This window comes from Mytilus galloprovincialis, chromosome 2 (assembly GCF_965363235.1).
Source record: "Mytilus galloprovincialis chromosome 2, xbMytGall1.hap1.1, whole genome shotgun sequence".
Lineage (NCBI taxonomy): Eukaryota > Metazoa > Mollusca > Bivalvia > Mytilida > Mytilidae > Mytilus > Mytilus galloprovincialis.
In genome coordinates this window covers 24,338,811-24,363,843 of record NC_134839.1, presented here as the reverse complement: position 1 = coordinate 24,363,843, position 25,033 = coordinate 24,338,811, and the positions used below count along the sequence as shown (strand labels likewise).

The window sequence follows — 25,033 nt, the reverse complement described above, 5'->3', positions numbered from 1 at the left end:
TTTCATAAACTTGAAATTTTACCACGCTAAACCGTTAGGTTTATTCAACAACAACCATTAATTAATCAATAAGTAACGATAAAAAGACAATTGTGTATTGGACACGGGGGGGTCTCAACATGGGATTTTGGGTACAGGTGTGCAGCTGGGATTTTAAAAACACCCCCCATTCATATATTGAATAATAGTGAAATCCCTACCTATACATATATTTCACAGCGAAATCATAACCCATTCATATATTTATCACCCATTGATATATCACAATCGGTCAATTACGTACTACCTATTGATATATTTCCTCGGTAAAATTGCACCCCATTGATATATTTGACGGATCAAAAAAGGGACCCATTCCAGCGGCACATATGTATATACCTTTATATAGGAAGAGACCCCCCCCCCCCCCCCCCCCCGTGGTATTGGATTAGGTTGATTGAACATGATGATTAGTGAATTTGCAATAAGCCGTTGGTCACGTGCCGAGTGGCACGCGTTGATTAAACAGTCATTTAACTTCAAAATTACAATATCTATTGATACCTAACTTTACAGATATGAGGTATTTAATCATATCCTCCTATATATCCATATTCTCTGTGATCTTAAAACATCGTTTTAGTGTCCTCAGAGACATATATACACATGTGTATATATGTCTCTGGTGTCCTTAATGCAAAAACTTTCTTCTTAGTCAGCGCCATTAAGAATTCCTTTGCGGTATTTCTACACACCGAAATATATGGCCTTATTGGTAAAATACCCACTGAAAATACCACAGTACTTAGTGTCACTAATAGTCAAATTATTGTGCCGTGAAAACTGGAAATGAAGTTTAGCGGGACATAGGAAATTACAAAAATATTAGAATTGTTTACTTACATAGTGTAAGCGGGATGCGGGAATCAAAAAAAAATAAATAGTAACTATAAAGCGAGATCCGTGAACAGAACCCCCAATTAGTTGTGGCTTATTTTTGGTCTTTTTAGCTAGTTTCCTTCCCCTACATTATTTGTAAGTTGATCGTTTTTGTAAAGCAGCACTCGAGGTCTGACAGTATATTACCAAGAAATGCACAAAATATTGAAAAAGAAGGTTTAGAAAATTTAAATAATGGTATGCACACACACTCCCCTGTCAGCACAGACAATTATATTTTTGTAAACGCGCCAAACTCATTTCTTCCACAGTGAGACAAGCTTTACAATGTTGATGGTGGTGAAAATCTAGTCCAAATAATTATGACGTCTTGCAAGGCTATTTTATTTCTGGAACGCTTTCCTCTGACGAAGCCGAAATGTGAAACCAAATCAACAAGAAGTCTAACATAACTAATAGAACTGAATATAAAATCGAAATGTAAACATGGTAAATGGGGAATGTATCAAAAGACCAAAGAGCAGATAGCAGCCAAAGGGCACCAATGGGTCTTCAATGCAACGAGAAAATCCCACAACCCGAGGAGGGGTTCCTAACCAAAGACAAATGGGGGGGGGGGGGGGGGGGGGGGGGGTCCAACTACATGTCCCCATTCAATACAATACAATACAATATGCTTTATTTGAAAAACACTCCGTCACATTGACATGTGAAACAAGAGGTAAATTACAAAATACAATCACATACAATTAAAAAAAAAATAAAACAACTTAGAAATAAAATATATGGAAAATTACTTTATATTATAATATTTTAACATTATAATATTTTAGTTAACTTTGAAATGAATATAGACACATTTTTAAATAATAAGTTAATATTTGTCAATGACAGTTAGTCCTTTCATTTTTGCTTAATTCTGATATTTCACATAATACTCTGGAATATGCTGATTTCTGATATTTTTTAACTAATAAAGAATTGCATTCAAATAAATAATGGAATTCATTGCCAATTGCAGTTAAACACAGATTGCATGTCCTTTCTTCTTTTGGAATGACTTATACCATCTTCCCAGCTCTCCTGGGATTGTACATTGCAGCATCTTAATTTTGAAATATATTTACGTTCGAATGGTGTTAATTTTAAAATTCAAATGCATTGATCGTCCAATAAAGAACGGTAGAATGGCAGAAGAACCCCCCCTAATGTAGAAAGGGGGGTTCCAACATGTCCAACCCTCAGACCCTCCTGGATCCCTGCCTGTGAGGCATGCTTTAGCTTGCCATTAAACAAAAATGTATACTAGTTGAGTGATAATGGACGTCATATTAAACTCTTTGATATTAAAAAAGAAACTAAAATAAAAATCATACAAAGGTCACAAAGGCCATAACTTCTGGCTCCTGACGTGGGAAAAGTGCAAAATGCAGTGGAGATGAAAGCCTTTACTGTAAATTCCTGAAATTACAATTATATAAATCATCTCACATCTTTGCGCATTTCTTGAAATTGGTCATATTAATAAATGCATGCAATATTTTCAGAAAATTTCAATATATAGGCTTTTTAAAAAAAGTCAATCTTGTGCATGATTTATCAATGATTATACTTGCACAATTAACGCTTGTTGTTCTCAAAACTAAGAGGTGTCTATGCTATTTATGACAATTTTCATGGTTCAGTGGTTATAGTTAAGTTTTTGTGTTTTGGTCTGTTTTTCTCATACTTTATGCAATAGGTCTACTATATTTGTTGTATGAAATGATTGTAAGGTGTACATGTCTAGTGGGATGATGTCATCTGACCTTGACCTCATTTTCATTGTTCAGTGGTCAAAATTAAGTTTTTGAGTTTTGGTCTTTAATATCTATTAAATACTATAAGCCATAGGTCAACTGTATTTGGTGTATAGAAATATTTTTTGATCTATATGTCAGTGGCACAGGTTTTATTTGACCTTGATCTCATTTTCACGGTTCATTGATCAGTGTTTTTGTGATTTGGTCTATTTTTCTTAAACTATAAGTAATAGGTCAACTATAATTGTTGCATTGAAGCCTTGTTAGCTGTATATGTCTGCCTGGCATGGTTCATCTGACATTGACCTCATTCTCATGGTTCATTAGTCTTTATTTATTTATCTTGGTTAATGTTAAGTTTATGTGACAGTTGTGATAAAGCTTTATACTTAGGACTATCAACATATTATCAATGATTAGTAAAAGAAGGCGAGACATTTCAGCGTGTGCACTCTTCTTATTAAACACACATTAATATACATCATGTACATTAAACAGCAAAAAAAAATATTGATGCAAGATGCCATTCAATAATAACTTTTACTCTTTTTATGTATAGGACAAGAACTATAGAAGATACAGAGAAATTATAAACAGCAGAAATGATAGGCAATTTAAAATTTGCAGAAGCAAACTAAACCTAAATGGTAAGGCCACTTTTATTTATTTTTTAAAGTTGTTGAACTTGAAAGATGATAATCATGATTACTATAAAAATTAAAAGATGTGGTATATTAAATATGAAAACTATCATGGCTTTAAGAAAGCAATTGTAGGCCTGTGACGACCTTCAATAATGAGAAAATCGATACCCTATAGTCAAAGAAGGCAGCTATAAAAGACCCAAAGATGAAAAATTGAAACAATCCAACATGTCCAAACTGTAAAACTAATTGCCTAGTTTATTACAAAATAAATTACAAAAAATAAATATAACCGGTATGAAACAACAACAACAACAACCACTAAATTTTAGTGTCAGACTAAACTTACAAAAACTACAGGCTCTGAACTTTGGACAGGCACAATAGGAATATGGCTACCTATGATGTAAATTTCCTGCAAACACAGACTGGACTAATGTAAATCAACTAATTTTTCGCGACTACTTTATTTTGCGTTTTATACTTTCTAGTCTTACATCACAGCTAATTATTTTTCGCAATGTTCAAGTTTACTTAATGAATTTTAATAAAGAAAGATACATATGAAAAACATTTATTGCTGTTTCTCTCTCCATTTATAACATTTTATTTGTTTATTTTGTGTATTTATAGGTGATCAGACATCTTGGTTTTCATGATCAATAGGTCATTACTGAAGAGGAAACTTAAAGTTGAAATTTATTTACAAAGTGCATAATTGGATTAATTTGAACTGGAATGTGTGCTTTCCTGCAAAAAAGAAACAGGAAATTTCATCATTATCACATGATAATGCCAATAAACAAAATGGAGTTCTATCATAGATACACAAAAACACTATTGCATAAAAGCAACAACATATTATATATATTATTCGAAAGAAAGGAGAATGCAGAACAAAGGAACACCAGTTTTATCCACTCATTTATATCGCTCCCTCATATCAAATATACGGAAGAATATCATTGAAGAACAATTTGCAAAAATGTTTTCTCTTAGAATTGAACGAAAATGTTATAAAGTGAATGGAATAATGTATTCACTGAATTCTTACGTAGTGGATTGAAAACTGTACACAAGCTGAAACAGAAGAAAATTTTAATTTAAAATAACACGAACAGTGTATATTTTATTATTTAATCTGCAAATATATAAACAAATTCTTTAGAACACCACAAATGGTATGACATTTAAATTGGTTGCTTATTAATGTATTGCATTGAAACAATTACAAAGAAAACAGAATCATTTGCTACAAATTTTTTTTATAAATCATAGTTAAATTTTATAAAAAGTATGAACAATACCTAGATCTAAACAGTCAGACTTTATCAATTTTCAATGTCATTAAAATGTTGAGTCAAACATTTATGAAAGTTTTGAATATCATTTGCATCAACTATACAGTCTTGTAATAATTATATTCATACTGTTTGTATACATGGTATAGCGAAGAAATGTTTAACAAGAACAAATAAGGGAAATTTGATGTTCAGAAATTTCTTTAGAGGAAATTTGAAGAACAATGATTTCATTAGAGGAAATTTGTTGTCTTGAAGGAATTTTCCTCAAGGGAAAAATCTTTTTCCTTTAGGGAAATTTGATTTCCCTTGAGGAAAACAACTATTCCTCTAAGGAAATTGTTGAAAAAAGGGGCATAACTTTTTTAACAGTGGTGCTAGAGCCAAACAATTTTAGGACAAATATCAGGGAACCAATACCAACCAAGTTATCAACTTCATTTTGACTTAACTCCAAAAATTAAGGTGAACAACTTTTGCACTCAGCGGAATTGCAAACTTGTCCCGGAGACAAATCTGCTTTTCTGAGATGTTTTACAAGGTTCCAAAAATGTGTTATGCCGGAAAGCTGTAAGGCATAAGTATATTCTCTTTTATTCTCATATATCCAGTATTTGCAACAAATTGTAATTTTTCTGAAGAAAAAAATTCAAATGGAAAATAATGTTTGTATTGTAATATAGTATGTTCCCATGGGAAGAAAAATTGTTCCTATGTGAAAAAAAATTGTTCCCATGGGAAGAAAAATTGTTCCCATGGGAAGAAGATTTGTTCCCATGGGAAGAAAAATTGTTCCCATGGGAAGAAAATTTGTTCCCATGGGAACTTTTTGTATTCATCTTTTCCCATGGGAACTTTAAAGTTCCTATGGGAACTCTAAACTTCCCATGGGAAAAGTAATTTTTCCCATGGGAACTTCCAATGTTCCCATGGGAAATTCTAATATTCCCATGGGAATTATCAAATTTCCCATGGGAAATGTACTTTTAATCAGCTGCAGTGACAAGAGTGACAACAGTGACAAGTTGGGACATATGGCATTTTTTTAATTTTTCAATAATCTATCACTGGGCAAATTTTTTTTTTGATATCTTGTAAACCGACAAAGTCAGATTTGCCGATACCGGAATGGCAAATTTGTCCCGCACAGTGTTCAATGCTTATACAACTCATACCAATTATCATTAACTTATCACTCACTAGTGTATCCCCATTAACTGACCTAATCACAAATTAATACATGATAACTAAGCAAAAGTTTCAATGTCAATAGACCATGACCGAGGGGGCGGAGCCAAATAATCGCCATGGAAATAAGATAAACCAATGCTTATACAACTCATACCAATTATCATTAACTTATCACTCACTAGTGTATCCCCATTAACTGACCTAATCACAAATTAATACATGATAACTAAGCAAAAGTTTCAATGTCAATAGACCATAACTAAGGGGCGGGGCCAAATAATCTCCATGTTTATGAGATGTGCTAATGCTTATACAACTGCATACCAAATATCTTTGACTTACCACTGGTGATTCACCATAAACTAAACCTAATCACAAACTAATACATGATAACTAAGCAAAAGTTTCAAAAGTAAATAGACCATAACTAACGGGCGGGGCCAAATAATCTCCATGTTTATGAGATGTGCTAATGCTTATACAACTGCATACCAAATATCTTTGACTTACCACTTGTGATTCACCATAAACTAAACCTAATCACAAACTAATACATTGTTGACGCCTGACGCTGCCCTGGCCGCCACCAGAAACATCATACATAGCCTCCCTTTTTGACTTCGTCAAGCGAGACAAAAATATTGCGGGAAAATTTTCATTCAAGATATATTTATGAATGAAACGCTTTCTAGCGTAGATTTCTTTTGATTTTCTCTTCAGTGCATGGCAGATCTGCGAAGTAGTGTTTGTGATACTCTTTAACAAAATGAAGTTCAATTCATCTGAATTGTCGGTGAACATTCATTCCTTTTTTATTCCAAGCTGTAATATTTTCAAGAGTAGTAACTCAAAATTTCAAAGAATCAGAATTCAAACACTAGTACTACATTATCTTGGAGCAGAACATTTTGCGATAGTCTGTCACAGGAAGTTGAGGCCGACGCCTTAGGAAAGTAGGTATAGCAAGCTATAGCCAACTTTCTCAACAGAGAGAGAGAGAGCCCTTAGATACCAAAAGGACATTAGGTGGACGAAACATGGTTCATTTCTGTCATCACATGTGAAATAAATAACATTTCAAATAGCACTTCACACATTAACGTCCTGTGGCAAGTTAAATGCATATTCAGAATTAGAACATATTGACATGAATTTTGACCCTGCTTTGTATAACCGGATAAATACAAATAAGGAATTAACTTTCTGATGAATTGTTTATACATGTAGTAAAGGAGACTTTAGTTTTGGTGTTTCATGTGAAATGAGATAACTTACAGTTGAAACTCATTGTTCTTATTTACATCCCTCTGTTGGCCACAAAACTACAAATTCCGTTAGCTGTACACTTACATGCTGTTACTCTTGGTATATTGTTGAGTGGACAGATTTCGCTACGAATAATAAAGACCTGATCAACAAAAAATGTTGATATTTCTCATGTTTAACAATATTTTTGGTGAAATTAATACACCTTTAAGATAAATAATTTAGCAAATTTACCTGACGATATCTGGATATGGGTATTTAGTCGGATCTTAACACGTACTTGTGATTTGTTTAAAACCGGTTTTAACGAAGAAATGTCGAAATGTTCAGAACTTAATTAAATCTGTTTTTGGGTAAGATGGTGCAAGCATACGATTTTTATTGCGTCTTACACTTTGAGAAGCGAATAATCTTTAGCTTCTTTATTTAAATATTGTGTAAAAACGTTAATTATGAGCTATGAAAGTGAAGTGGCTCGAGCATTTTACTGAGGAAGTTTTAAAAAAATGCAAAGAAATATTTGAACAGTGGGTTAGATTTCATTAGTCTTCACTATCTATAGATTAACAACTTTTGGTTATATTTATAATTTAGAATCATCATTGAAGGTGGAGTGCGATTGCACAGTTAATTAATTATATTGATGTGCCATTTGTATGCAAGAGTGACATTCCGTTATATTATGTGCCAATTCGAAAAAGTTATGCGAGTATTGTCTCCCTTTATCATGTTCATTATTTTATAATTAAGTTTAGGTTTCTGATATAAATTTGAATAGTTACAAAATGTATCAATTCAATATATTTCAGTTTTTGTTATTGGTTTATCAAAAACATTGATGTACGAATATAATTTCATAAATTTGAAACGTTTAAAAAGATTACATACCAATATAAAGAACCGTTCATCATTTTTGAAAAAGACTATGATTGAAATATATATTATTTATCTTCCCTTCATGATAGATTGATTGGGAAATGAACCAGATTTATCTAAAGGTAATCACAGAGAAGGACCAGCAAGCAATTTTTAATTTCAGCTTATTTAACGTTAAAATAACTTTCCACTATAAACAAATGTTACTTTATACAAATATAAGGACCTTGTTAGCTAAATCTACAAATTTTATTAGATATTATGAATTTTTATTACAATAGATTAATATGCTAAATAATTGTATAAATGGTATTGTATGAAAATACTTACTCAATCGTAATGTAATTCATATCAAGACTATATTAAGACCACTTTCGGCTATTTTTTTTGCCATACATTTTGTCCGTTTCTAGAAGTATTTTCATTTTTGCAGTTAAATTAAAAAGTTGTTTGCTTTCTCCTGCTTTAGTGAAACATCCCTTCGAGCAGTGAAATTGGGTAATAATCTAATTTGGCATTAAAATTATGAAGATTATACTATAAGGAACATATGTACTAAGTTTCAAGTTGATTGGACTTCAATTTTATCAAAAACTACCTTGACCAAAAACTTTAACCTGAAACTCCCACTTTCATTTTCTATGTTTAGTGGACCGTAAAATTGGGGTCAAAAGTCTTATTTGGCTTTAAAATTAGAAAGATCATATCATAAACAACAAGTGTACTAAGTTTCAAGTTGATTGGACTTCAGCTTCATTAAAAACTTTAACCTGAACGGACGCACAGACGGATGGACGAACGGAGCCACAGACGGACGGACGAACGGAGCCACAGACCAGAAAACATAATGCCCCTCTACTATCGTAGGTGGGGTTACTATCGTAGGTGGGGCTACTATCGTAGGTGGGGCTACTATCGTAGGTGGGGCATAAAAATCAAATTAGTGTTGGATTCATGAAATATTGCTTTCAATCTGACAGTTAAAGATCTGTTACTTTAAATTGAACAATCATTTCATAATCAAAATCATGCTTTCTTCGATCAATCCTATGTGTGTTAAAAATTCATAAGAATTGGTAAAAGCAAATTTGAGTAATCATATGAAGTGTTTACATACAGACCAAACACAGACTTATAACCAGATGCTCCGCAGGGCGCAGCTTTATACGACCGCAGAGGTTGAACCCTAAACGGTTGGGGCAAGTATGGACACAACATTCAAGCTGGATTCAGCTCTAAATTTGGATTGTGATTAAATAGTTTACACAGCATAGGTTTCTGACACAGAATGAATGTGGTCTAATGAACTTAAAATATTTTTTTTGCCTTTGAGCAATTCACTATGCTGTTGAATATTAATCCTCTCAAAAAAATGTTTGAAGAAATTTTCTTTTTATTTATGAAATCTGAAATGAGAAAAATTTAACCCCCCCCCCCCCCATTTTTTTTCACATCCCCCTTTCCCTTTTTCGAAAACTGATCTCAATTCAAATTTCTAATGGAGTTTGCAACAATAACTACTCATTTAAATGCATCATAAAAATACATCATAAAATATTAAAATGTAAAATAAAGTGCTTGTTATCACTGAATGGTAAAGATTGTTTTAATTTATCAGTTGGTAGTAAAAGTGAATATACATTGTATATTGTATAAAATAATGATTTAAGTTGATTCAACTACTATTCTGGACAAAGAAAGATAACTCCAATTGAAAATTTTTTGCTATTGCACAATATTGTGCAATTAGATATTTCTTGCTATTGCCCAATACTGTGCAATTGAAAATATTTGCTATATATTGCACAATACTGTGCAATTGAAGATTTCTTGCTATTGCGCAATCCTGTGCAATTGAAAATTTCTTGCTATTGCACAAAACTGTGCAATTAAAGATTTCTTCCTATTGCTGAATACTGTGCAATTGAAAATTTCTTGCTATTGCACAATACTTAATATAATAATTTTGGATCCTGATTTGAACCAACTTGAAAACTTGGCCCATAATCAACAAGAGGCTGTCACAACGACAGCAAACGGGATTTATTAACATTAATTTGTGTCCCGGTAATATCACAAGAACCATAAGTGATGAACAGTGAAAGTGAAAATCATCAATATCAAATTTGACCTCCATTTTGTCATAAGTATCAACATATTAAAATTTGAAAAGCTTGGGTTAAATAGTTCATGAGTAAATGCAACGGCATGAATGGAAACGCCATTTTTCGATCTTTCAAGAACCATAACTCCTGAACGGTAAAAGTCATAATCGACATTATTGAACCTGACCTCCATCTTGTCATCAGTAACAACATATTAAAATTTGAAAAGCTTTGGTTGAACAGTTCATGAGTAAATGCATGGACACGACTGGAAACTCCATTTTTCAATCTCTCAAGAACCATAACTCCTGAACGGTAAAAGTGAAAATCGTCATTAGTGAACTTGACCTCCATTTTGTCATCAGTAACAACATATTAAAATTTGGGAAGCTTTGGTTGAACAGTTCATGTGTAAATGCACGGACATGACTGGAAATACCATTTTTCAATCTTTCAAGAACCATAACTCCTGAACGGTAAAAGTGAAAATCGTCATTATTGAACTTGACCTCCATTTTGTCATCAGTAACAACAAATTAAAATTTGGGAAGCTTTGGTTGAACAGTTCATGTGTAAATGCACGAACATGACTGGAAACACCATTTTTCAATCTTTCAAGAACCACAACTCCTGAACGGTATTAGTGAAAATCGTAATTATTGAACTTGACCTTCATTTTGTTGTCAGTAACAACATATTAAAATTTTAAAAGCTTTGGTTGAACGGTTCATGAGTAAATGCGCGGACAACATTTGATTCCCGCTGCCCGGCCGCCCGCCCGACCGGCCGCCCGCCTGACCGGCCGCCCGCCGTACATCCCCAAATCAATAACCGACATTTTTGTCACAAAAATCCGGTTAAAAAAGTACATGTTTAGATTCAGCATATCAAAAAAGCCAAAGAATTCAATTTTTGTTAAAATCAAACTAAGTTTACTTTTGGACCCTTTGGAAAATGAAGACCAATTTGAAAACGGGACCAAAAATTAAGAATATACATACACAGTTAGGTTCGGCATATCAAAGAACCCCAATTATTCAATTTTTGAGGAAATCAAACAAAGTTCAATTTTGAGCCCCTTATTCCTAAACTGTTGGGACCAAAACTCCCAAAATCAAACCCAACCTTCCTTTTATGGTCATAAACCTTGTTTAAATTTCATAGATTTTTGTTTACTTATACTAAAGTTATGGTGCGAAAACCAAGAATAATGCTTATTTGGGCCCCTTTTTGGCCCCTCATTCCTAAACTGTTGGGACCTCAACTCCCAAAATCAATCCTAACCTTCCTTTTGTGGTCATAAACCTTGTGTTTAAATTTCATTGATTTCTATTTACTTGTACTAAAGTTACTGTGCGAAAACCAAGAATAATGCGTATTTGGGCCCTTTTTTGGCCCCTAATTCCTAAACTGTTGGAACCAAAACTCCCAAAATCGATCCCAACCTTTCTTATGTAGTCATAAACCTTGTGTCCAAATTTCATAGATTTCTATTAACTTAAACTAAAGTTATAGTGCGAAAACCAAGAAAATGCTTATTTGGGCCCTTTTTGGCCCCTAATTCCTAAAAAATCGGGACCAAAACTCCAAAAATCAATCCCAACCTTCCTTTTGTTGTCATAAACCTTGTTTTAAAATTTCATAGATTTCTATTCACTTTTACTAAAGTTTGAGTGCGAAAACTAAAAGTATTCGGACGACGACGACGACGACGACGCAGATCAGACGCCAACGTGATACCAATATACGACCAAAATTTTTTCAATTTTTGTGGTCGTATAAAAAGGTAACAATTTGGTTCAATGGATCAATTCATAAGCCTTAATGCTGGGTCAAAACAAATCTCTTCATAAGAGTACCTTATTGGCTTCAAAATCAGCACAGTTTTGAAGATATTTTCTAAAATTATGATATTGTGCAATTTTTGACCAAACACAGAGAACCTTGGTCCTAACCTTGACCAATATGATCTGTAACAATAAAAAAGTAAACTTTTACACTCTTGAAATGTAGAAAAATTTAGAATATGGCTCTTTAATATACAGTGCCATTTTGATAATTCCTGTTCCTATTTGTATGCTGGTATATCTTAAGCTTTAAAAATCAAATTCCAAGAGGCAAAAAACCAAACATTTCTTCTTAATAATAATGGCCCCAAGTATTTGTATAAAATAAACTCAGTTATCTGATTTAGGATTTTAAAATGTTGAATCTAGAATGAAACCACCTGACTTGAATTATAGGGGAATCAAGGACAATGACTGACAAGAAAACTATAACTATGTACTTTTGATATGGATTCAGTGAACTGAGGTAAACTGGTGCATTGATTGTTCTCTTAAAACACAAGATTCAATTTCAGATGCATGATTTAATATCATATATGTGCACAATTGTACTTGTGTAAAAAATTGTCTGTTGATTTTCCATCAAAAACTGGTTTTTTTTACATTCCCATTTAGATATTTTACAAAATAGTTTATCTGTCATGTGAACAGGAAAATCTCAGCTGCCAATTTATTAACCATGATTGTAATGAGGGGCATTTAAGTGAGTAGGACTTATTTCAAAGGTATTAATCCACATATCACTTTTATTAATTGAAACGTATGCCAGTGCTAGGTAAAACATCAAGACAAAAAGGTCGCATAAACTTCTGAATTTGGTTAAAATGGCAACTCCACATTTGTTGTCACCTTCAGCCATACACAAGCAGGACACTAAATGTCCAGAAAACATAACAGTATTTAAAGCAATGGTCAATTGCAGTGTTCAATTAATGTGTTACCAAAGACATAAATAATTAATACCATCAGAGCTTCTAGTTCTGCTACAATCTCTTTTGACACTTCTTGGAACATGTCTTTTCTCTGTGTGTCTATCCCCTTTTCTAATTTCATCTTCATTCTTTGTATGACACCTTTTCCCTTGTCAGCACTGCACTCCTCATAAATTTGTTTCAATATTGACTACAAATATACATAAAACTGGATGAGGGGTTGATCTCAAACAAGTCTACAAAAATACAAAAAATCAGAGGCTCCAAGAAGCCTGTATTACCTGGCACTTATGTATAACATTGACTAATGTTTTTGTTAGATCAAAACAAGCTATTTTAGTTGAAAAGTCAGAAGAAATGTATAAATGCCCAATTAAACTTCAATCTGACATTTTTGCATAGAATTAATACAATGCAACAAAAAATATTTTTATTGATTGGAAACAGGGTGTCTCACATTTTTTTTTTTGCTGAACAGAGTTTTTGTGTATTCATTATAGTATTCTAGCTACTTGAAACTGGCAAAAAATTTTAAAAGAGAAAACTGTTATAAAGGTACAATGACTCCTGTAAAGAGTTGCTTGAAGATATCATTTATTTATCAATTATGGACTTTTGACGAGGTCAATACGTTATATATGGACCTGTTCAGATTATATTGACCGAGGACGAAGTCCGAGTGACAATATAATACATGTATAACAGGTCCATATATAACGTATTGACCGAGTGAAAGTCCTTAATGAGCGTCACTGGTGAGTCTTATGGAAACGAAACGCAAGTCTGGCGTATTAAATTGTAAGTCTTGTACCTTTGATAACTAATTATATTGCATATGTAAATAATGTGTTAGGAAAATGGCACTTGTATTCTTAAATTGTATTTTGCAAAAATTTCAATATGATCTTGAAAATATCAATATTCTTTGAACAACTTCATAGCGTGTTGCTTTAGCTTTCTTGTATTCTCAGCGTCTGTATTTAATATAAAATTATTGATATCTCCTTCTGACAAACTTGCAAAAGTTCCTTTTTGTCTTATACGGCGCTTTCTCCATGGTTGTTATTTGTGACGTCATGATGTCATAAATCTAAATTTAGTAACATTTTCATATTGACCACCAATATACGTATAAAAAGAAACATAGCGTCAATATACATAAAAATAGAAACAAGGCTACGGATACGTAAAATAACCTTTCAAACACGTGATCGCCATATCCAATGAAAATAGTGGAATGCTACACAATATGTAATATATTGACTAATTTGTGTATCTTGTGTAACTGTAAAAGCTGCCTACCCCTTTTTTGCAGGTATTATGATGTCCATATAAAACAAGCCTTCTGAGAGTATTGCATGGCAATACATAGTCCCCTACTGGTTAAAAATTCATTGTAATGGAACAAAATTCTAACTTGATCTATAACTTGTCATGGTGTATTTAACTACATAAAAATATCAAGTCAATATCTTCAATCATGACCAAAAAAACTGTTGAAAACTGATTATTTAAGTGAATTTTTTATGTCCAAAGACCATAACTCTGCACAAAATCATCAGACCTGAAAAAAGTTCCAACTTGATCTGTAATTTGTCTTGATAAAACTATAAACTAATTATCAAATCAATATCTTCAAGAATGACACAAAACTGATTATTTTAGTAAATTGAACATGGCCTAGTCAATGATATTCGTTAATTTTATCCCTCGCTAACACTCAGGATAAATTTGGATATCATGGCCGAGGCCATGTGTAAATTTCCAACAAATTTATGGCTTCCATGAATTATTTCTTAAATGAAATATATCCTTTATCAAAAATAGATTATTATCTAAATAAAAGAGTCACTTCATCCAAAAAAATTTTTAATATATAGCATTCAGAAAATTAGTTTATACAGAATCAACAACAAACAAACCTACCACTAAATTCTTCAAACAATTTACCAAAGAAAAGGAAACAAATCCATTTATCATTAATAAAAATATCTTTTAAAAATCTTTTAAAAAATGAGTTATTTCCCTTTGAACAGAAATCTAGTAATTAATAAGTATTTTGTAAAAAAATTAATTCTGGGGAAAGGGCTTTAACTGAACAAGGAGAAAAGCTAAAATTGTGAAAATTGAACTTGAATAACTTGCCATGATAAAACAGTACACCAAATATCAAATCAATATCTTCAAGCATGAAGAAAAAAAGTCTGGAAAACTGATTTGCCGGACTGACAGACAGACAGACAGACAGACAGAGTGCAAACCTAAAGTCCCCTTCGACTTCTTCAGTAGGGGACTAATAAGGAGATGTTGTATGATTCAAATGAGACAAATATCCCTCAGAGACCAAAATGACAGCTGCCTGCTATGGATACACTAAAAATTTGTAAGGGTTCCGTGGAACCCAGTGTCTCGCCTACTTTTGCTGTAAATCGCAGGCTTACCAAAATGAGGAAAAAAATCAATAAAAATATTCCTCTTGATACTATCTTTTGATTGTAAGAAGCTTCTGTCCAAGTTTGGTAAAAATCCAGGATAGTTTATGAATCTAATAAATGTTTTAAAAACTTTAACTGCAGACTGTATGTAATGTTAACTGGAAGAAAAACTATGTCCATTTATAAGTAAAATACAGATACACAGGTACAAAATATTAACAAAATTCCCTTCTAGATACTAGCTTTTGATCATAAACAAGCTTCTGTCCAAGTTTGGTACAAATTTAAAATAGTATAAGAAATTAAGTTATTATTTTTTTTTTAAATTTAACCACAGAGTGCATGAATGTGTTGTTTCCTGGCAGAAAATCTAAGTCCATTTAAAAGTAAAATACGGAAAAAATGGATTTATTTTTTTACAAAATTTACTTCTGGATACTATCTTATGATCATAAACAAGCTTCTGTCCAAGTTTGGTGCAAACCCAGGATAGTTTGAGAAAGTAATTAAAATTTTAAAAACTTTAACCACAGAGTGAATGTAATGTTTCCCCGCAGAAAAACTAAGTCCATTTATAAGTAAAATACAGAAAAAAGGAATTTTATTTTTGCAAACTTTACTTCTGGATACTATCTTATGATCCTAAACAAGCTTCTGTCCAAGTTTGGTAGAAATCCAGTATAGTTTAAGAAAGTTATTCAAATTTTAAAAACTTTAACCACAGAGTGAATGTAATGTTTCCTCGCAGAAAAACTAAGTCCATTTATATATTAAATACAGAAAAAATGGAATTTTATTTTTACAAAATTTACTTCTGGATACTATCTTATGATCCTAAACAAGCTTCTATCCAAGTTTGGTAGAAATCCAGTATAGTTTAAGAAAGTTATTAAAATTTCAAAAACTTTAACCACAGAGTGACACCGACGACGACGGAATGTAGGATCGCTTAGTCTCGCTTTTTCGACTAAAGTCGAAGGCTCGACAAAAATCATTTAGAACAGACAATAAAATAGGAGGTTTATAACACTGTTTGATACCTTAAATTTTCTTGAGTATTTATGAAATTCAATATTGGTTTACGAGTTATGGATTAAAACGAATGAACACAATGCACCATATACTTAACTACTAAAGGAAGGGGGTCAAGATCTAGAGGGACTCCATGACAAATTAAGAAATTTTACCTGAATTTTTGATGAAGACAATCTGTGAATGTGTCTTTGTCTTCGGTCCACAAAGTCTTTGAGGTTAACAATATTATTATCTAGCTGTAAATAAAAATTATGATATTTCTATAAAAAAGAGATCACAGATTTTAAAGTAAAAGTTTTGACCTCACAAGAGAAAATTCTACCTGATCATTAAACCTTGATAGATGGACCATTTGGTCAATACTGCTGGTGGTGGATGTCAGTTCCAAGGTATTGTTGGCCACGTAGCTAGTGAATTGGCTAAATCTAAATGATACATACTGTAGTTGTAAATAGCCAGTTCATATGATTAATGAATTTTGTTAAAACTTAAGTTTCAACGTCCTAATGAAAACTTTACCCTAGACAGTTTTGGTCGATCTATTGATGCTCACAAAAGTTTTTATATTTTTCGCTTTAGAAACTTTGGGTCATGAGAATACTTGATGAAGGTTATTCTAGAAACACAATTTGTTATCATGAATATATCTTTTATTTTTACATTAAATTAGTATACATAAGAGGCTTATATATATATATATATAAATATATACAACTCGTCTAAACATCAACCCAACAATGTTAGATCTGTAAATTTGCTTTCGCAAATTTTTTGTTCTTCCCTCGCCGGGATTCGAACCCATGCTACTGTGATATCGTGACACCAAATCGCCTGCACTGCAGCCGTCCCGCTAGACCACACGACCACCTGGGCTCTATGATATATCTAACATTGTTGGGTTGATGTTTAGACGAGTTATATAGAGAATAATACATGGCAAAATCCTATGTCATATGTCGTATCATCCCGAGACATCAATATCAGCCCAAGGGCCTTTAGGCCCGAGGGATGATATTGGTCGAGGGTGATACGGCATGTGATACGGATTTTGCCATTTATTATACACTTTATCATATATTTCAACAGAAGAGTATTATATTATATGAACTGTTTTCTGATCCATAGCACTGGGTTACCTTCAGTTCTACTTTTGTCTTGTTTCAAAGGTCTTAAAAGAACTGCTTAATTACTTATCCGAAGCACATGGGTTACCTTACAATTTGCGTGCTGTTGTTTTAAAAATATTTTGTTTATTATTGTATTAATTTGTGAGTTTTGTATTTTTCATAGTTGCATTTAGTGTGCCAAAAAATATGAAAACTTGACGTTCGTGACGTCACATACAATATGAAAACTCGACGTTCGTGACCAAACAATGACGTCATTCAAAAAATTTACCTATTTTGAGGAAAATTTTTCTTAAGCAAAAAAAAAACCAAAACTGACTTTATGTAAAAAAAAGAAAAAAAAAGTAGGGGTGTGATAAAGGGTATGCGATAAAGGGTAGGGGTGTGATAAAGGGTATGCGATAAAGGGTGCGCATTAAAGTTGCGCGATATGGATTAAACAGCAGGCTATTTATCACATATGCAAAACTACTGTATTTACTACTAAACATATGATAAATATATATATATATATATATATATATATATATATATATATATATATATATATATATATATATATATATATATACAAGAATTACTATGCAATTGCTCCCACTATATGCATGAAATCGGAGACAGAACTATAATTTGATATACAATTTAATATGTTCCAATCATAATGAACATGTGTGTCACTTTTCAAGTTGATGTGAACACAATTTCATTGTAAACTACCTTAACAGAAATCATTAACCTGAAAATGTACTCTTTTCACAATATCACATTTCCATTTTTAGTGATCAATGAATTTGGAATTAAAACCTTAATTTTTGAACATAGTTTAAAAATTCATATAAAAAATGTCAAAACATCATGGTACTTTAGTCCTAGATACAGGATTTTTTTTATAAGTTGTTATTGGCTTTAAACTAGCTGTCAGTAACTACTAGCACTCTCAGATCTGTACTTAGTGTCTGTTTTGTTGTTAGGGTTGTGGGATGGATATATACCCTGCCACATCCTGTCTGTGTTTTTGTTTGATGTTTTTCTTTGTATCGATCTGATGAGTTAAGCCTTTTTTCAACTGATTTTTATAGATTGTTCTTATATTGTGCTGTTGCACCACTGTCCCAGGTTAGGGGGAGGGTTGAGCGCTCACAAACATGTTTAACCCTGCCACATTTTTTATGTGCCTGTACAAAGTCAGGAGCCTGTAGTTCAAGGTTGTCGTTGCTTCATGTCTGTCATTACCAATTTTTATACGACCGCAAAATTTGAAAAAATTTTCGTCGTATATTGCTATCACGTTGGCGTCGTCGTCTGCGTCGTCGTCGTCGTCTGCGTCGTCGTCCGAATACTTTTAGTTTTCGCACTCTAACTTTAGTAAAAGTGAATGGAAATCTATGAAATTTTAACACAAGGTTTATGACCACAAAAGGAAGGTTGGTATTGATTTTGGGAGTTTTGGTCCCAACATTTTAGGAATTAGGGGCCAAAAAGGGCCCAAATAAGCATTTTCTTGGTTTTCGCACTATAACTTTAGTTTAAGTAAATAGAAATCAATGAAATTTAAACACAATGTTAATGACTACAAAAGGAAGGTTGGTATTGATTTTGGGAGTTTAGGTCCCAACAGTTTAGGAATTAGGGGCCAAAAAGGGACCCAAATAAGCATTTTTCTTGGTTTTCGCACCATAACGTTAGGATAAGTAAATAGAAATCTATGAAATTTAAACACAAGGTTTATGACCATAAAAGGAAGGTTGGTATTGATTTTGGGAGTTTTGGTCCCAACAGAATAAGGGGCCCAAAGGGTCCAAAATTAAACTTTGTTTGATTTCATCAAAATTGAATAATTGGGGTTCTTTGATATGCCGAATCTAACTGTCATGACTGTGTATGTAGATTCTTAACTTTTGGTCCCGTTTTCAAATTGGTCTACATTAAGGTCCAAAGGGTCCAAAATTAAACTTAGTTTGATTTTGACAAAAAATGAATCAGTTAAATTCTTTGATATGCTGAATCTAAAAATGTACTTAGATTCTTGATTATTGGCCCAGTTTTCAAGTTGGTCCAAATCGGGGTCCAAAATTAAACTTTGTTTGATTTCATCAAAAATTGAATAAATGGGGTTCTTTGATATACCAAATCTAACTGTGTATGTAGATTCTTCATTTTTGGTCCTGTTTTCAAATTGGTCTACACTAAAGTCCAAAGGGTCCAAAATTAAACTTAGTCTGATTTTAACAAAAATTGAAATCTTGGGGTTCTTTGATATGCTGAATCCAAAAATGTACTTAGATTTTTTATTATGGGCCCAGTTTTCAAGTTGGTCCAAATCAGGATCTAAAATTATTATATTAAGTGTTGTGCAATAGCAAGTCTTTTCAATTGCACAGTATTGCGCAATGGCAAGAAATATCTAATTGCACAATATTGTGAAATAGCAATTTTTTTTTTAATTAGAGTTATCTTTCTTTGTCCAGAATAGTAAGCAAGAAATATCTAATTGCAAAATATTGTGCAATAGTAAGATTTTTTTTTAATTGGAGTTATCTTTCTTTGTCCAGAATCAACTTAAATCTTTGTTATATACAATATACAATGTATATTCACTTTTTACTACCAACTGATAAATAAAAATAATCTTTACCATTCAGTGATAACAAGCAGTTTTTTTACATCTTAATATTTTATGATGTATTTAAATGAGTAGTTATTGTTGCAAACTCCATTAGAAATTTTAATTGAGATTAGTTTTGGAATAAGGGAAAGGGGGATGTGATTAAAAAATTGGGTTCAATTTTTCTCATTTGAAATTTCATAAATAAAAAAGAAAATTTCTTCAAACATTTTTTTGAGAGGATTAATATTCAACAGCATAGTGAATTGCTCTAAGAGAAAACAAAAATTTTAAGTTCATTAGAACACATTCATTCTGTGTCAGAAACCTATGCTGTGTTAACTATTTAATCACAATCCAAATTTAGAGCTGAATCCAGCTTGAATGTTGTGTCCATACTTGCCCCAACCGTTCAGGGTTCAACCTCTGCGGTCGTATAAAGCTTCGCCCTGCGGAGCATCTGGTTTGTAAATTGTTTAGTTTCCTCAATTGAATTGTTTCATATTTTTCATATTGGGGCCTTCTATAGCTGACTATACGGTATGGGATTTTCTCATTGTTGAAGGCCGTACGGTTGCTATAATTGCTTACATCCACTTCATTTAAACTTTGGTGGATAGCTTTCTCATTGGCAATCATACCACATCTCCTTATTTTTATACCTTGAACAAAAAATTAATCCTGATATGGGACATAAAAATGAAATAATAGCAATGCGCCTTGGGGCCTTTACTATCATATTCAAGACATAATTAAAATTTATTCATTTAAAATGATCTGTTTAATGTCGAGCTGATGAGTGTCTTTAATTGGGGTCAATGTGAAATTATCATCATTTTTTCTGTAAAATTGAAACAGTACCTTTTTCCAAGCATTTAAATCAAGTCTTTCCTTCAGCATTTCAAGCTGTGGTGATGGTATACAATCTTTCACTTTGTCAGACAGTTTACTTATATAAACTCTTATGTTTTTTTCTAGAATGATTTCATTGTAATTATCAACTATCTTCCATAAATCTTCACTGAAATTAGAAAAAAAAATCATCAGTCAATAAAAAGCCTTATGAATTTGTTATTCTTGCCAGTTTTTAAGCATGACAAAAATTCTATTCCATTTGCAGATTTTATTTTAATTTATTATTAATTCATTTCTATTTCATTAGATTAATAATCTAAAATGGAGCCACAATCTCTTTACTCTGATCTCAGAACTACCTACAAGCAGATTCATATACTATAACAGAAAATTTATTGCATTTTGCATAAATTTGCTCAATAGAATCTTCTCCAGTCTGCTTTAAATAAAATTTTGTCATGAATAAATATTCATGGGTTAATTTGACAAAGCCAACAAAATGATTGCTTGAGGTATAAAAGTTTGGTTCTTATACCAACGGCAAAGGTTTAACTAAAGTTTGAAGTGAATGTTTTCAAGCATGTATTGTAGGAAGGATGAGTACAACTTTTAAGAAGACAATTATTATCTATACTACTAAATAACAAGGTACAATTTGTTAGCCAGCTTGATGTAAGAAACAATGAATCAAAGAATTCAACTTAAAATAAAACTAATATTGGACAAAGGAGTTGATTAAAATTCACACTATTCAGGGACATTTGTTTTCCACATAACTGACTAATATGACCAAGTTCTGGGTCAAACCAGCAACTGATAGCAGTAATATTAGTGAAATGTAGTTTCCTGTTTGATAAGAAAACCAGAACGGTTTCATACAAAAAGATTTGGAAAGCAGAGAAAACTGTGCACTTTGTACTCAGTGCACACCTTGAAATGTCTCGCCTTCTTTACTAACCATTGATATTATGTTGAATCATAAATATAAAGCTTTACTACAACTATCACATAAACTTAACATGTTCCAAGAAAGGAGGTCAAGGTCATATAAATCAAACTGGAAATACATGTATACCTTACATTATTTAATACACTAAATATAGTCGACCTATCGCTTATAGTTTTTAAGACACAGACTTAACCAAGTACAATAAAAATTGACCAATAAACCATGAAAATGAGATCAAGGTCAGATGAACCATGTCAGGCAGACATATACAGCTTACAATTTTCCATACAACAAATATAGTTGACCTATTGCTTATAGTTTAAGAACAAGATGCTCTGCAGGGCGTAGCTATATACGACCGCAGAGGTTGAACCCTGAAGAGTTGGGGCAAGTATGGACACAACATTTAAGCTGGATTCAGCTCTAAATTTGGATTGTGATTAAATAGTTGACACAGCATAGGTTTCTGACACAGAAGGAATGTGGTCTAATGAACTTAAAATATTTTTTTTGCCTTTGAGCAATTCACCATGCTGTTGAATATTAATCCTCTCAAAAAAATGTTTGAAGAAATTTTCTTTTTATTTATGAAATCTGAAATGAGAAAAATTTAACCCCCCTCCCATTTTTTTTTCACATCCCCCTTCCTTTTTTCTAAAACTGATCTCAATTCAAATTCCATTACAACAATAACTACTCATTTAAATACATCATAAAATATTAAAATGTAAAATAAAGTGCTTGTTATCACTGAATTGTAAAGATTGTTTTAATTTATCAGTTGGTAGTAAAAGTGAATATACATTGTATATTGTATAAAACAATGATTTAAGTTGATTCAACTACTATTCTGGACAAAGAAAGATAACTCCAATTGAAAATTTCTTGCTATTGCACAATATTGTACAATTAGATATTTCTTGCTATTGCGCAATACTGTGCAATTAAAAATATTTGCTATTGCACAATACTGTGCAATTGAAGATTTCTTGCTATTGCGCAATACTGTGCAATTAGATATTTCTTGCTATTGCGCAATACTGTGCAATTGAAAATATTTGCTATTGCACAATACTGTGCAATTGAAGATTTCTTGCTATTGCGCAATACTGTGCAATTGAAAATTTCTTGCTATTGCTGAATACTGTGCAATTGAAAATTTCTTGCTATTGCACAATACTTAATATAATAATTTTGGATCCTGATTTGAACCAACTTGAAAACTGGGCCCATAATCAAAAATCTAAGTTCATGTTTAGATTCAGCATATCAAAAAAGCCCTAGAATTCAATTTTTGTTAAAATCAAACTTAGTTTAATTTTGGACCCTTTGGACTGTAATGTAGACCGATTTGAAAACGGGACCAAAAATTAAGAATCTACATACACAGTTGAGATTTAGCATATCAAAGAACCCCAATTATTCAATTTTTGATGAAATCAAACAAATTTTATTTTGGACCCAGATTTGGACCAACTTCAAAACTGGGCCAATAATCAAAAATCTAAGTACATATATAGATTCAGCATATCAAAGAACCCCAAGGATTCAATTTTGTTAAAATCAAACTAAGTCTGATTTTAGACCCTTTGGACCTTAATATAGACCAATTTGAAAACGGAACCAAAAATTAAGAATCTACATACACAGTTAGATTCGGCATATCAAAGAACCCCAATTATTCAATTTTTAATGAAATCAAACAAAGTTCAATTGTGGACACTTTGGGCCCCTTATACCTAAACTGTTTGGACCAAACCTTCCAAAATCAAACCCAACCTTCCTTTTGTGGTCATAAATCTTGTGTTCAAATTTCATTGATTTCTATTTACTTATACTAAAGTTATTGTACGAAAACCAAAAATAATGCTTATTTGGGCCCCTTTTTGGCCCCTAATTCATAAACTGTTGTGACCTCAACTCAAAAAATCAATCCCAACCTTCCTTTTGTGGTCATAAACCTTGTGTTAAATTTCATTGATTTCTATTTACTTATACTAAAGTTATTGTGCGAAAACCAAGAATAATGCTTATTTGGGCCCTTTTTTGGCCCTTAATTCCTAAACTGTTGGAACCAAAACTCTGAAAGACAATCCCAACCGTCATTTTGTGGTCATAAACCTTGTGTCAAAATTTCATAGATTTCTATTCACTTTAACTAAAGTTATAGTGCGAAAACCAAGAAAATGATTAGTTGGGCCCTTTTTGGCCCCTAATTCCTAAAATGTTGGGACCAAAACTCCCAAAATCAATCCCAACCTTTCTTTTGTGGTCATAAACCTTGTGTTAAAATTTCATTGATTTCTATTGACTTTTACTAAAGTTAGAGTGCGAAAACTAAAAGTATTCGGACGACGACGACGACGACGCAATTAAAATTTTTGCGGTCGTATAAAAACTAACTTTATCTAAATTGGTGTTCATTCTTCATTAAGGAAAAAATTAATTTTCTGTATTCAAATATACATGTACAAATACCTAATGCTAAAATAATTCATATTACTGTTAAATAGCAATATATACTTACTGAAAGAAATCTGTCCATCTAATTATAATACTTATGATCAGTGGAGAGACTAATCGGTAGTTAAAATTGACTTCTCCAACAGATCTTGATTTATAAACACCATGTCTGTTGACTGCAGCCTTGTATGTCTGCCCATGGTACAATTCCCCCTGAAATATAATATAAGGTTATAAAAGATAACGATCTCATGAACTATGATTTTTTCGAAAAAAAATTATGGGACTTATATCACTAAATATGTATTCCCATACATTTATTTAAACTTTTATGATCAATCATACTGTCAATACTTTTATTTTGGCATTGCACAGGATGTTATGCTTTTCTCGGACTTATGTCTTGAAATATTCAACTCATGTGATGTGTTCCAATTGATATTTTAGTTTGAGAATAAAATTAACACGATTTTGCTATTTGTTGTTATTTGTTAGAAGTAGCTTCTTAGATTGTTACTTTCTGTCTTTTTGTTACTCGCTTTTGTGTTGCATGTATGTAGTCATTTGTACAAGTCCTCCTGAAATATGATATAAGGTTTAAAAAATATTACAAATTATGATCTTCACAAATTGTTTTTTTTTATACTTACATAACTCCAGAATATCTATGTTATATATGTAATATAAATTTATTTTTAATGTGTGTTTTACAGTCTCTCAT

The 25,033-nt window shown here is 32.1% G+C and overlaps 1 protein-coding gene and 1 long non-coding RNA gene across 2 annotated transcripts in view; one reads left to right on the top strand and one right to left on the bottom strand.

Annotated features, from left to right (window-relative positions):
- Window positions 1–21,060, bottom strand: part of LOC143063191 (uncharacterized) — a 104,983-nt gene extending 83,923 nt beyond the window's left edge. Inside the window, exons 1-3 of the mRNA XM_076235178.1 lie at window positions 20,907–21,060; window positions 16,466–16,549; window positions 12,875–13,033 (exon numbers count right to left, since the gene is read on the bottom strand). Of these exons, the coding sequence (XP_076091293.1) occupies window positions 12,875–13,033; window positions 16,466–16,549; window positions 20,907–20,945 (282 nt within the window). The 5' untranslated portion in view covers window positions 20,946–21,060. The remainder of the gene's footprint in view (window positions 1–12,874; window positions 13,034–16,465; window positions 16,550–20,906) is intronic.
- LOC143063188 (uncharacterized) lies at window positions 1,020–4,121 on the top strand. Its single transcript, XR_012974963.1, has 3 exons — window positions 1,020–1,116; window positions 3,241–3,328; window positions 3,959–4,121. It is a non-coding gene; the product is annotated as an uncharacterized LOC143063188 (long non-coding RNA).
- Window positions 21,061–25,033: the final 3,973 nt, after the last annotated feature.